Source organism: Phascolarctos cinereus, unplaced genomic scaffold (assembly GCF_003287225.1).
Source record: "Phascolarctos cinereus isolate Bilbo 61053 unplaced genomic scaffold, phaCin_HiC Scaffold_1;HRSCAF=81, whole genome shotgun sequence".
In the NCBI taxonomy this organism is placed as follows: domain Eukaryota; kingdom Metazoa; phylum Chordata; class Mammalia; order Diprotodontia; family Phascolarctidae; genus Phascolarctos; species Phascolarctos cinereus.
In genome coordinates, this window is record NW_027555514.1 from 234,004,491 (window position 1) to 234,019,188 (window position 14,698).

A 14,698-nucleotide genomic window follows, 5' to 3' on the forward strand; every position below is an offset into this window, starting at 1 on the left:
ATTTTCCCCAAGAGTAATGACTTTCTCCCCTTAAATTTCACATAGCACTTAGTTATGAAATCTTTCCTTAATACACAGTGTTTTATCTACTATTTTTGCATTCTAATAGTGTGTGTGCCTTTTGCCTCTACTAGAATGGCTTCATAAGAGCTGTGTTTTCTCTAAACTTCATACCTTCCTCTGGACCTTGCACAGTGCTGTGTGCGCTGTTAGTATTTTACTTATTAAACATTTATTGTCTATTGTGTACAATAGCACTTGTGTAGTCAGGCATTTGGGAGGTAGAAAATTTAGAAGGTATATATATGCTTCGTGAGAGTAAGATGCTTAAATGAAGGAGTGTGTGGACTCAAAAAAATATAAGGCGTGCTTGGATGATAGTAACTACTTTAGTAGAGTGTCCATTTTTTGGGCAGGGGAAAGGAAATAAAACAGGAAAGAGGTCAAATTGTGGAGGACTTGGACTGGGGGACTAAAGAGGCTAGACTTTTATGTTGTAGGTAGTGGAAACCATCGAATGGTTTTGAATAGGGAAATGACATGAGGAAAATTGTTTTAGGAGTGATCATTTGGCACTAATATGCAGGGTGGATTGGTGGGAAGCTTATTTAAATTATTTCATTCTCTAAATATAATGATCCTGAATTATAAGCTGGCAGTAAGAATGGGAAGAATTTTTGGATTATCACATTTCAAAGGAAGATTATAATGACTGGATTTTTGGGGTAGAAGGAAATGGGAGGAGTTAGAGGTGATTCCACTCCTTTGAGAGTTTGGTGTCATTAGCAGAAACGAAAGAGTCAGGAGAGGGGTTAATTTTTGTTTCTCTCTGTCATCCCTCTTTGACCTCATCTGAGCAAATACCAAACCTACAAACAAAGCATTTTACTAAAACTAGTTTTCTGTATTCATGTTACTCTAAGATGGTAATGAGGGGCCTTCACTGAAGTCCTAGTCTAATGCCTTGTTATAGTTATATTATACAGGTGATCCTGAATTTTCAAAAGTTTTTCCAGTGAGACTCAGGCTTTAGCAAATTCTTACCAACATGAGAGGTCTAGGCCAAATGAAAGACTATTAGTCTGTTCTCTCAGGCTCAATTCAGAGAAGTTTGTCAAGAGAAGTGGTAAATTTGGGAGAACTATAATAACTCATTACACCTTGTGTTAAGGTGTAGTATATTTATTTGAGTACAACAAGAGTATGCCCACATGAACAAAATCATAGATCTTTGAAGTATAAGAAACACTAAAAGTTAGGTCTAGTGTTAAACAAGAAAAGGAAAGACTGCTGAATTACTATGGCTTAACTCTCTAGTTTAGTTAGAGCTAAGCAGCTGACAAACTTATAGACCATTTAGTGGCTTCTGTATCTATTCCAAAATATTTTCTCTTCCAAACACACAGTTCCTGAATATTTTCATTTCACTTTGTCTCTGAAATGACTCAACTAGGGATTCATTTGAATTTTCAAGCTTTTTGAAAAAAATGCAGGTCTCTCTATGGAGGTTTGCTAGGACTCAGAGTCATTAGCTTCCTTTAATTTAGGTTTTCTTCCTAACACAACTTGACAATTGGAATAAGAATTTTGTTTAGGGTGAAAGGATCATAGGTAATTTTGGGATATGAAGAACATTGGCAGGCATATATGAGTTGGGGATGATATAGTGAAAGGCCAAGGGGGATCACATTAGGGCACATAGAGGAATTACCACGAGATAAGAGAAAAATGTACAGTGGTAATGAAGAGGGTGTCAAAGACAAGTTTCACCTAGGGACTAACCTTCTTCACAGAGCAAAGGAACTAGAGGATCCACTAAATGACTTTGATTCATAATTCTAGCCACCCTCTTAGCCTTTTTCACCTCTACATTGTTTGATACTCTCACTTTGGTACCTAGTATTGTTAATTAGGCTGTGTTATCTAAAGTAGACTTTTCTTCTGAGATGGGCCTGGGAACCTAACTTACATTTCTAGCATTATTTCTATGAGAACATTCATTTTCACTTTCAAAAAACTGATTTGTAAAAATTAACAAACCATTTGTAAGTTGGGAACTATCTAAGAATATAATTTGGCTAGTTTATAAATTGCTTTAATCTCTGTTTTGCAAAAAGGGGGAGACAGTAGTTGTTAAAACATATTCTTCTGAACTCTGCTCAATAAAAATAGACATGGCAGCAGATGGATGTTAGATACTGACAGAAATGGATAAGGATGGATTCCTATTAAAAAGGTCTACAGCTAACAGAATTAGAATGCCTCACCATAGAATCTCTTAAAGGTGAAAAGACCACTTACAATTTCAGGTTTCAGGAGAAGTTGCTAAGAGTTAAAGGTGGGGTAGAATTTAAAATGTTGCAAAATAAGCTACAAAATCTTTTTATTATTGTGAAACCAGCTTTTTAACAAACAGACTGAATAAATTGGTATGATTAGCATTATTATTCCTGATTATTTAAGAATTATTGAAACTAATTCTATTTCTTATTTCATTGCAGGACTATTGGAATGTACCTCCTGTGATAAAATGAACCCTCCACTTCCACCCCATTGCCACAGATGCTGGGCTTTGCGAGAGAATTGGCTTCCTGAGGAGAAACGTGAAGTGTTGGATAAAGGCAAACTAGAAAGTCCCACACAAGGGGAAGAAGAGGGTTTTGATGTTCCAGATTGTAAGAAAAATAAAACGAATGACTCTCAAGATTCATGTGTTGAGGAAAGTGATGAAAAAATAGTACAGACATCAGACTCCCAAGAAAGTGAGGATTATTCCCAGCCATCAACATCTAAAAGTATCATCTGTAGTAGTCAGGAAGATGCTGGAGAATTTGAGAGAGAAGAAGCACAAGATAAAGAAAAAAGTATGGAATCTATTCTTCCCCCTAGTACAGTAGAGCCCTGTGTCATCTGTCAGAGTCGACCTAAAAATGGTTGCATTGTCCATGGAAGGACGGGACATCTCATGGCATGTTTTACATGTGCGAAAAAACTGAAAAAGAGAAATAAGCCTTGTCCCGTGTGTAGGCAGCCCATTCAAATGATTGTGTTAACTTATTTTCTCTAAATGTATTTACTAAAAGTGGAACTATGGAACCCTCTGTATGGAAACTCTTCAGAATGTTCACACACGGCTTGTGAAATTTATTTAAAATTTTATTTTTGTACATTTTTTTCTGAGAAAATGAATATTTTAATCCATCTTAGTTATCTCTAGTGCAATTTGCTTTTTGGAAGGAATTTTTTTATTCTCTTCCTTTGGGGAAAAAGAAATATTTTGGTTACTATTTTTTTCCATTTTTGCTTTATTTTTATTAGTTTTCATTTGTATTACTTCATAGAGGCAGCAGGGTATAGTGGATGGAGTTAAGTTCAGGTACCACATTGGACACTTAAAACTTATTTGACCCAGGATGAATCACTTAACCTCTTTGTGCCTTAGTCAATTCCCAAGACTTACTTGCTAAGTCAGATAATTTGGGACTAAGTCATAGACACTTGTATTGGGTATGTTGAAACTATAGATGCTTTATTGTTTGCTTCCATTGAGAATTAGTAGTTATTTTGAAGATTGACTGTTTCTGTTTGTTAAATAGTTCCCTGTCTTCTCTAGTTGGGGAATGTGAGATTTTTTTGAAAAATTCATGTAAATAGTAAATTTAATAAATATTATTTAAGTTTAATACTGTTGGTGAAAAGTGGTGATGATTGATGAAAATGCTTGTTTTTGAGTTGCAAATAAGATACTCTTCAGGTTTCTGATTCTTTGAAGTTTTATCTGTTCTTAGTTCCAAGAATCATAGAAAATACCTGCTAGGAAAAACCTCATAGTTTTCACTAGTTACGTAGAGAGCCTTTGCTTTTGTGTATACAAACACAAAATAAGGATGGCTTTATGTTTTTTTAAGAGCCCATTGTAATTAATTCTTTCTACATTCCTTTGCCACCAGGACCACACCAGGAGAGTCTTTTTAAGGGCCCCAAGTGCAAATTAGCCCTTCGAATGAATGATAGCTTACCCTAGACCTTTACACTTAAAGTTAGGATTTGAATTGGGAAATATCTGTTTCTATCAAGTTGAATGTAATACAGATGTGACTCAGTGTATTATCTTGGTCTGGATACATGGCCTCAGATAGGTGTTTAGGTTTTAACATAATCAGGGCCAGTTTTAAAACCTTAACAAATTCAGAAATTACACAAATGGAAAGCACTTACAGAATCTTTTATTATTTAATTTTTTCAGGCTGCTAATAAAATATTTACTAGATGGTAGTTAAACCATTTGCCACTTGGCTTGATTTTAATGTTTTAAAAGTTGGGGACATCAGCACGATTATTTAAAACATTTTAACACGAATTTTTGCTTTTCCAGGCACCTCTCAAGTTATGATTTGTTTTTTTGGGAGCCGATTTGCCTTCATAATTATTGTTTCTTAGTCTGTGAATTCCCAGAGCCATAGACTGATTTGCTGATTGGAAAGTGAATTCAAGTTTGAAAATTTGTCACAAAAATTTACAAGGCTAATTGGAAGTTGATTATAGATGTGTTTGTGGAAGTTAATAAAGAAAATAAAATATACTAGACCCTGTTTCTGTTTATATTGAAGAAGACTGGTAGTGAATCAGATAGCTGTAGATCCAGATCATTTCCTTAGGATGTCTGCTCCAACTCTGATGCTCAGCTTGGTCCCACTTGGCACTCATGGCTGCTATTGGTAGGTGTCCAGTCTGGTGTGTGTGACAGTGCTGTTAAGTACAACTCGTACTGGAATCAAAGTGCTATGGCTTGTACCACTCAATGGCACTGCTCCCTGTTGGACTCAGTGTTGGTGATCACTGGCTGCTTGGTGCTAAAAGTGGAAATAGTAGATGTGCCAGATAGGGCAGCTCCTGTAAGTGACAACGGGTAGCAGTTGGCCTGGTGGGGTTGGGGTGGTGAAGCAGGCAAGGACTGGACCTGAATAGGAACATCGACTGAAGGAGCTTGGCCAGAGTGGCATTCGATTCAATATACGTTACAATTCAGTATACATGTTTTGATTTGCACGGCACTTTCCTAGGCACTGAAAAGAAATACTGAAAAATAAAACAGTTCCTCTCCTCACAGACTTTACAGTCTAGTCTAGTGGATGAGACAGGTACGCTAGAAGTTGTAATGCAAGTTAGCATGAGAGATTGGAGAAGTTGATGGGAGTGGTTGAAGTGCACTGAGGATTCTAAGAGGTATAAAATTTTGGAAACGGGTGGGTGGGTATTGGGGTGGGGATGTAGTCTAATGTAGAACCGAGCATAGAATGTATTAAGGAGAGAAGAACTTCGAAATAAAGCTGGAAAGTTGGAGCTTAGACTTAATTTTATCTTTGATTTAGGAGATGTATTTCCATACCTTATGGAGTGGCCTAGGGGCATTATTATAAATGTCAGTCACCATTGTCAGTACTGTGAAATAATTCTAACTCCTAGGACTAACTAGGATTAGTGAGGGGTGGAGTTGGATGCTTGAAGACATGGGAGTTTGCTATATTTAGTCTGATGCCTCATGCCTCTTAGCTTTCCCTGACATCTTTAGATTGGTACTCAGTGAAAATATCTCCGAATTCTTTTTAGGGTAATTTTTAAACACTTAGAAGTTCTTATTTATACAAAAGCTAAGCTGTAGACATCAAATGTTACTACTATGACTTTTTAAAATGCCTGCATAAAGTTTTTAATTTGAAACTTTGGTACAGGAGACTATTAGAATAAATATAAGTGAAATTCACATTGCTTAACATTGTTATTATATATATGTGTATATGCATTTATGTATACATGTGTATGTATATATGCATATACGTATATATATGTATGTATGTATATATACATATATGCATACAAACACACGGCGGGGAGTGTGTGTGTAGAGTATTATTTGATTAGGATTCAATTGTTTTTGCATGCCAGTAGGTAGTGGTTAAACCATAGAGGGCAGAACTAAGGTAGGACTAGGGAGGAGTTAAAGGATGGCAGATTTCCACTTAATATAAAGGAAAATAAATGTCTTTACAAGTAGAGCTAAGAGTCAGACTGACTGCCTTGAGTAGTAGTGAGTTTTTCATTACTGGAGGATCATGTAGATAGCATTCTTGAGCTCTGTAAATCCATGACTACAATATAAAATGGTCAAAAGAAGAGCAAAGAAGTAGAAAGCTAATTGGAACATCAGTATGAATATTGAGTTGGCTCTACTCTGCTTTGAATAGTTGTGAAACACGTGTGTATGTATATATGTATGTGTGTGTGTATGCATACATATGTGTGTATACATGTACATGGTATAGTGTATATATAAGAATACATACATATACTTGTATACACACAGGTTTTTTGTTTTTTAGAGTAATTTGTTAAACATTTACCAGCACATCTCTCTAGAAATAATACCATGACATAAATTGGGATAAAATGGAATTGTAATTGAATTGAGGCTAAATACAGCATGCTTTAAGAAAATTTAAAAAAAATTTTCCCTTAAAATTATTCTTCTTCCTCACCCTTCCCTTTTTTTGGGGGGGGGGGTGCAAGACTTTTATGCATAGTCAAGCAAAATTGATTCTTGCATTGGTCAAGTCCAGTAACTAGGTCTCAGTCTGCACCCTGAGTCCATCACCCTTCTGCCAGGAGTTAGGTAGCGGTTTCATCGTGAGTCTTCCTGAGGTGTTGTTAGTCACTGGATAGGAGCTTTTTAAGTCTTTCAAACTTGTCTTTATAATATTATAAGTATATAATTTTTTCTCCTGGGTCTAGTCACTTAACTTTGCATTAGTTCATAGAAGTCTTCCTACGTTTCTCCGAAATTGTCTCTTATCATCCTTTTTATATTTCTTACAGCACAGTTGCAATTCCATTATATATTCATGTACCACACTTTGTTCAGCCACTCCCCAGTTGGCGGATATTCCCTTAGTTCCCAGTTCTTTGCCAACACAAAAAGAATTGTTATATTTTTGAACATTTGGCTCCTTCTTTTATCTTTTTGGGATATGAACTTAGTCATATTGCTGGGTCGAAAAGGGTGCACAAAAGTACTTTACATTATGACTAATCGGGAAAAAAGTTCTACCAATAGTACATTAATAAACCTGTGTGCTTACAGCCCCTCCAGCAGTTATCATTTTCTTATATGTTTATATTTTTTAAATTTGGAAAAATTAACAATGTTTTCTTTTAAAAGCTGTTTTTAATGCTTCATCTTTACTATGGGTTGGACTGTATAATTTCTGGGATGCCTTCTAACTCTGGCTTTCTGTGATTGATTGCAAAAGAAATTTAAGATCATGCTTACAGAAAGAACATATCTCCAATAGTCTCCTGGACTTAGCCAATGGAATATTCTATTAGCCCCTGAAACTTATAAGGTCCTCCAGAAGAAACCTTCACATTTGCATTTTGCTAAAGTTTTTAGTAAATAAGTTTTTTTTTCTGCTCTTTTTAGCTACCAAAGTATTCACATACAAAAGGGGCAGCACCTTACATCTTTTATAAGTAAATCTAAGCCTTCTTATTTATGCAAAATACATTTTCTATCCCCTTAGCAACCAAATTCTATTTCTTTACACATTTTTTTTTTGGTAGCAGTTTTTAATTAAAGACAAATTCTTTGTCTCTTTCAGCCACCAAACTGTTCACCTATGAAAGGGGCAATAGCGTACATTCTTCCCCAAGCTGACTTATTATTTTTCTTTATGCAAAAACTTTTTTCTGCCCTTTTTTTTTAACCAAATAAGCTATGTATCTTGGAGTTGGAAGGAATCTCTTCAGTCCAAACCCTACCCAAACAGGAATTCCATCCAAAACATCCCTGACACATCCCAGCTTCTAGTCATGTACCATTAGTGATGACTATCTCCTGACTCCCCTGAGGCATCCCGTTCCATTGTTAAAAACTTGTTTTGAAATCTGCTTCCCATGCATTGGTCATATGTTCCTGCCTCTTGGACCTAGTTGAAAAGTCTCTCTTCCCAGGGACAGAATTTCAAGTATTTGAAGATTATTATGATCTCTCTTCTCACGGAATCTCTAGTTCCCCCATTGTTGTTCAGTCATGTCTGACTGTCCATGGAGTTTTCTTGTCAAAGATTCTGGAGTGTTTTGTCATTTCCTTCTCCAGCTCATGTTGCAGATGAGGAAACTGAGGCAAACAGGGTTAAATGACTCGCCCAGGGTCACACAGCTCAGGGGCTGAGGCTAGATTTGAATTCAGGTCTTCCCAAATCCAGGCCCTGTGTTTCATCCACTGAGCCTAATTGCTTCAGATAGTCATAAAATCTTAGCATTAAAAAGGATTGTGGAGGTCATCCAGTCTGGTACTCTCTCAACTTTTTTTTGAATGTACCCCAATATGTTTGTATAACTTATAAATTATGTAATGTACCACTATTCTAATAATTGTGTGTATTATAAAGCTTGTACAAAATAGATATTTTTAAGTAGATGAGAAAGATGAAATGATAGTTGATCTTATGACCAGTAGGGAGGCACTAGAATTTATAGAGCAGGGTAGCAATGTGGTCAGACCTGTGTGTAGGAAAATCCCTTTGACAGCTACGTGGATGATGGATTGGAGAAAGGAAAGACTGAAGCAGAGAGACTAAATGAGGGAGTATCACAGTAGCTCCAGTGAGAGGGGATGGGGGCCTGAGCTAAGGCGGTTGTGTTGAGAGAAGAAAGGAATAGCATTTGAGAGAGGTGGAGGCAGAATTGACAGGACTTGAAAACTAACCAGATATCAGGAGTGAGAGTGAGTAGAGAATGACTGTGAGGTTGTACACCTGGGCTGACTGGATTTATAGTCCCCCAAAACTCCTGGATCGTTTTATACAAACCATTATCTACCTGACATCCCATGAGATACCTCTAGTATGTGTTAATTCCATGAACCAAAGCATAGAAACTTATATTTATCCCAAGTAAATTTTCATCTTAGTAGATTTGGGCCATTACCTTAGCTTGTTTGAGATCCTTTTGGATCTTAACTAATCCTCCAAAATGTTAGCTGTTCCTTGAAGCTTCATACTATCTTCTTTGATATCTTCATACTTTGATGAGCACAGCATCACTCAAGCAATGCCTTCATTCAAGTGGCTGGGCACCGAATGGCACAAGATCATGGATGGCTCCTTGGAGAACCATGCTAAACCACCTCTCTCCCAGGTGGACACTAGCTCATCAATGACTACTTTTTGGGTCCGGTCATTCAGTCAGTTCTGAAAATCAACCTTTTATCATCTAGTACACATGTCTTCATTTTATAAGATTTACAAAGCAGTTTGCATACACTATCTTATCTACAAGGAGAACATGGAGGATTTTAAAAGACTGAAAATTGGAGTAAGATTTAACATGGAAAGACAGGGTGAGTAAAAGGGCTATTCTCAGTTCCTGCTACAGAAGGGACCACTGCTTGACCCCAGGACAGTGCAGTGACATGCCTTGGTTGTTCAGCCAGGTGGTGGCATGAATATGGATTTCCTTATCGGTGACTGTCTAAACCCCTACATGACTCTCTTGGTTACATACCTAGAGGCATTCTGTATAAAAGAGACTACCTTTATTAAGCTTGTTGAAACCTTTATATCAGTTGAACAAGAGATATTAGAAAGGCTCCCTGGCATGGAATGGATTAACTGGATCTTTAATGGGGTTTCCCCTGACTGTTGGAAATATAAGCTTTTTTTTTTTAATTGTTTGGTCAATTAGCTGTGGCTGACTCTTCGTGACCTCATTTGGGGTTTTCTTGGCAAAGATACTAAAGTGGTTTGCCATTTCCTTCTCTAGCTCATTTTATAGATGACGAAACTGAAGCAAACAGGGTTGTGGCTTGTCCAGGGTTACATAGCTAGTAAGTGTCTGAGGCCGGATTTGAACTCAGGAAGATGAGTCTTCTTGACTCCAGGCCTAGAGCTCTATGCACTGTGCCACCTAACTGACCTAACTGGAATAAGCTTATTCCAGTAAAAATTCTTTTTCTTACCATATTGTGGACTTCCTCATCTTTGTGTTCTCATTATTTGAATCCAAGACCTGTAGTGTGTATATATATGGTGACATTATCAAATACTTTGCCAGGCGCAAGTATAAGTTGTCTCTACTGTTTTCTGATTTATTAGACTAGTAGCCCCCCTTTTTTTTTTTTGGAACAAACAATGATATTGGCCTAGCATAACTGATTTATTGGTGAAGCCACAGGTCACTCAGTGATCACTGCTTCAGTCACTAATATTTTAATGGATCCAGGATCTCATAGATGAGAGTACTTACTGTATCAATATAATGTGTAACCTACCCATGCCTGTTTACTCTAGGTGATTCTTGTCCTTTCTTTTCCCATGGATACCCTACAAAAGATCCACCCAGCATGCCAAAGGCTCCCCTTCTTTAGGATTTTTCACATTGTGTAAGTACCGATGTAGCACCGGGGCTGTTGATCTGCTCTCTTCTCACTATAGACTCCCCCTTCCCTTTCTTTGCCCACATCTTTCCTGGACGTAGTTGTTGCCACCCATTACACATAGGTCCATCAATGTATGTGTACTACAGTCTATTTTCGCCCACTATATTTCTCTCCATGCCTTTTGAGACACCTGCAATTTTTCATTTTACATTGTGATGGTCCAAGATTTATATCCACAAAGCATCCCCAGGAAAACATTGCTGTTAGGAAAGATTGCTTCTTGTGCCAGGTTGGGATCATTAAAAGTATTGCATTAATTTCCCAAGTTTGATCTAGCCTGCTCTTTCTCAGTTTAATTCTGGGCTTACAGTAACTTATTAACTTGGGCTGTGTATAATAATGGTACACTCAAGGGCTCCGCTAAATATTTCCAAGTCATTGACTTTTATACTGCATAGGAGTATAGATTTAGAGCTGGCAAATGCCTCTGAGGCCATCTACCCAATCCCCTCATTTGCTCATAAAGAAACTAAAGGCCAGAGTGGTTAAATCACTTGCCTAAAGTTACAGAAAGAGCAAATAGCAGGGCAGGGATTTGGTCCAAAGTCCTCTCACTCCAAATCCAGCATCTTTTTCAAAACACACTTCTGTTGTCTTTTTCTAGTTCTTTTTCCTTTGATGTCAGTTTTACCTTCTAGAGGCTAGGGTGATTGTTGTTGCTTTTCTAATCTCCTGTCTTTTTTTTTTTTTGACTGTTGTTTGGTCATACTGGACTCTTCGTAACCCCATTTGAGGTTTTCTTGACAAAGATACTGGAGGGGTTTGCCATTTCCTTCTTTAGCTCATTTTACAGATGAGGAAACTGAGCAGATAGGGTTAAGTGACTTGCCCGGGGTCACACAGCTATAGTGTCTGAGGCTGCATTTGAACTCAGGAAGATGAGTCTTCTTGACTCCAAGCCCAGTACTCCATCCACAGTGTCATCTACCTTCCTGTATTTTATATACAAGTCTAAATGAATGAGCTTGAAAGTGAGGCCTTGACTCAACTTACCTAAAATGCATTGGCTTTGTGAAAGTCATGTTCCTTATAGCTGCGGTCCTCCCCCTGCTCCCAGTCGATATTGTAGATAGTTAAGGTGACCAGAAAGTGAAAAATATTCAAATGAAAATTTAGTAATACAGATTTTATATAATTACAAGACCAATTTAATCACCATGAAGACTTTCTTCTGCAATGTGCTTTCAAGATACATGTAAAAACATAAAATATCAAAACATTTGGTTAATTCAACCAGAGCATATAAGAATACTTTTATAAACTGTGCACACTGACACAACATATTGTAAATACAGATACAAAGCTTTAAGAATTTTTGCGTTATGTATTTCTGTCCTAATGGTTTAAATAAAAGGGAGGAAAATGGAGACATTAACAGGTGCTCCTCCATGCTGATTGATTACCATACAGTACCTTTAAGTAAAGTGCTAACAGCAGTAGGAAAAGCTGGGGGGAATCAGCCGTGGTGGACCAAACTTGAATCTTTATCGCTCATCTCCTAGTGAACCATCATGACTAATTTGTATTAAGAGTATCGTGATGTAGGGTACAATTATATAGAGAAAGCAAATTCCTTCTCTTAGGAGATTGGATCATTTGGTTCCTTTCTACATGGTCCCCTTTTTGTTTTTCTATATTTTAAGCACCCTCCAGTTTCAAGGCACAATTGAACAGATTCAACATGGTCTCTGTGCCTTATGAGCATTTTTCAATATGATAAGAACAATTAAAGAAATTAATTCGCTTCCTGTGTTGAGTTTCTCAGAGGCTGTTTGGCTCACCAGAAGTAGATGGTATTTTTCTCATTTGTTGTGTAGGTCAAATTCCATTATGGTGTTAACCCTAAGGAAAATGACCAGCTGGTCTAAACATACGGGCCACACCTCTGAAATGAGATTTCTTTGAAAATACACCAATTGTGGGACACACCCAAACAATCCTATATTCAGAAGAGTACGTTTTTGGTACTTCTATTTTGTTGTATTTTGAGTATTGCTTGAAGTGTTAGAACAGAGATTTCACTTATATAGCTATCCGTTACAATCAAATTAATTGTAATGGTACTTATGGTAACATACTGTTTTAAGAGCACCAATAATAATAACAACAACAGTAGCAGTAACAGCAATAATAATGTTTGGCTCAGTAAAGCCATTGTTTCTAGATTTATTTACTGACTTAAATATGAACACTCTATGTGGGTTGCTAGTGCGTGGAGATGGCATTGCTTCAGGACATGTTTCCGTCAGGGGATCCAGGATCCTACACAGCTTCTGAGTAGGGGCCTGTAGTAGGACTATACTCCTGGAATCCTGCTCCTATGGCTCCATTTGGTCCTGCAGGCCCTTTGTCAATTCATTGGTGAATACACCACATTCCTCATAGCACCAGTAATGGCATTCATACCTAGACAGTTTGCACTTGGTATCGTTCTACAATCTATACCCTCCATATGACCTCTCCATCTTCTGCCAGAATTCCTGACCTCTATGATTTTAATATGCCAAACAGTAGAAGCAAGTCCAAACTAGGAGGACAGATGAAGAATGTGCTGGAAGCGTTAAGGAGAAGGGAGAAAAGACTGGCTAGTCGTTAAAAAAAAAAACCAAACAAACCAAAAAACTGATCTCTGACCTCAATGAGACAATGTCTAGCCTTGTCCTGATGTAGTGACCAGTCATCTTGGCAAAGCAGGTTTCCACATTTTACTCCGGTCCAGCCAGCTAATGTAACTTTAAATATTGACCAATAATTCTAGCATTCATTTTCTCTAAACCCTACAAAAAATCTTTGTATCCCTGCACCACCAGCCTCCACCACTTGACAAAGGTCTTGTGTTAATTGATTGATTTTGATCTCACTCTTATGAATTCATTTATTGTGCAAAGTGGGTTAGTTCCATTTTTCTTCTTGTAGGAACTACTTTATATGCATTAATTTTTATGTTTCCCAAAATGACTTCAAGCCTAGCCACAGTACTAATTGAGAAAGTAGTGGAAGCAGCTAGCATTATGTGCCTTCCTCTTCATATCTTCCTTTCTTTGTGATATACAGGTATACTTTCTCCAAGGTAGCCTTTGGGCCTAATTCAGCTCCACTAATAATCTCGGAACTTCTATGAGTCACCCATTTACCCTCCCTCCATAGCCTTCCCAAGTTAAAGGTTTTCCTTCCCAAGTATCCTACTCAAAGAATTCCCATGCTAATGGAGGTGAAAGAGGGCTGAATTAAGCTCTTAATGGATTGGGCTGTTAAGGCTGATTGTTTTAAAGAAAGGGTTTTAAATTCTTTTTTGTGTGTGTTTTTGACCATTTTTGCAGTCAGATGAAACATATAGACCCCATCTCAGAATAATATATTTTTAAAAAATAGTAATTGAAGTAAATGCTAAATTTCAGTGAAAATATTTAATCCCTCTCCCCACCCCCCATCTCAAGTTTATGGCCACCTGAAATCTATCCATGCATTTCTTGGTAAATAGGTAAAAAGTCCTGTTTTAAAAGCTGAAGAATGAGAGGTCATTCAGAGATCAGAGCTTCCAAGTGACAAGGTGAAAATACATACACTTTGATGAATCAGATGACAGATGGTCAAGACCTAAGGCAGGTTTGATAGACCAGGGGATGATTCTGGTCTCCCTCAAACCCTGCCTAGCTGTGATGGAGCCAGCAGGTTCTACTGTGGAAGTTGAGGGAAGACCACCTTACCCACCTTAACAAGTACCTGACATTCCATTTTGGAATTTCTGAGCAGCATCATTATGGGCATGATTCTGGCATGATTTTATGAGCATCTTACAATTATTACGGAGGTTATTCCACCTAGTTTGAATGATTCAGGAATATCCAGCTCTGTGGGAAATGAATGCCCCCCCATCTTAGGGAAAAGTCCATGGAGACCAGGCAGCTGAAAAGACAGAGTGGGCAAGGTTGAGGTGGCCTGGCTTGAAGGGATGGTAGTTCGTTACACATCCTGGAATTGGGGTAGGGGGAGGTACAGTTCTCATGGTTTACTTTATGTGAAAGATAGACACAAAAGTCAATAAAAATAAGACGATAAAACGTGACTTCAGTCTATCAGAATGGCTCCTAAAATACATGTAAAGAGGAACCTCAGAACATGAAACCTGGGTGGTCACATTATAATTTGATTTCACTTGGAATGGGAAATGAAAGTCCATCCTAAGCGCGGTGGAGTTCTGCA

General features: G+C 37.6%; 1 protein-coding gene across 1 annotated transcript in view; it reads left to right on the forward strand.

Moving 5' to 3' along the window:
- MDM2 (MDM2 proto-oncogene) overlaps nt 1–3,683 on the forward strand; it is a 29,892-nt gene extending 26,209 nt beyond the window's left edge. The window contains 2 exon segments of the mRNA XM_020990225.2: nt 2,502–2,508; nt 2,511–3,683. Of these exon segments, the coding sequence (XP_020845884.1) occupies nt 2,502–2,508; nt 2,511–3,067 (564 nt within the window). The 3' untranslated portion in view covers nt 3,068–3,683.
- Nucleotides 3,684–14,698: the final 11,015 nt, after the last annotated feature.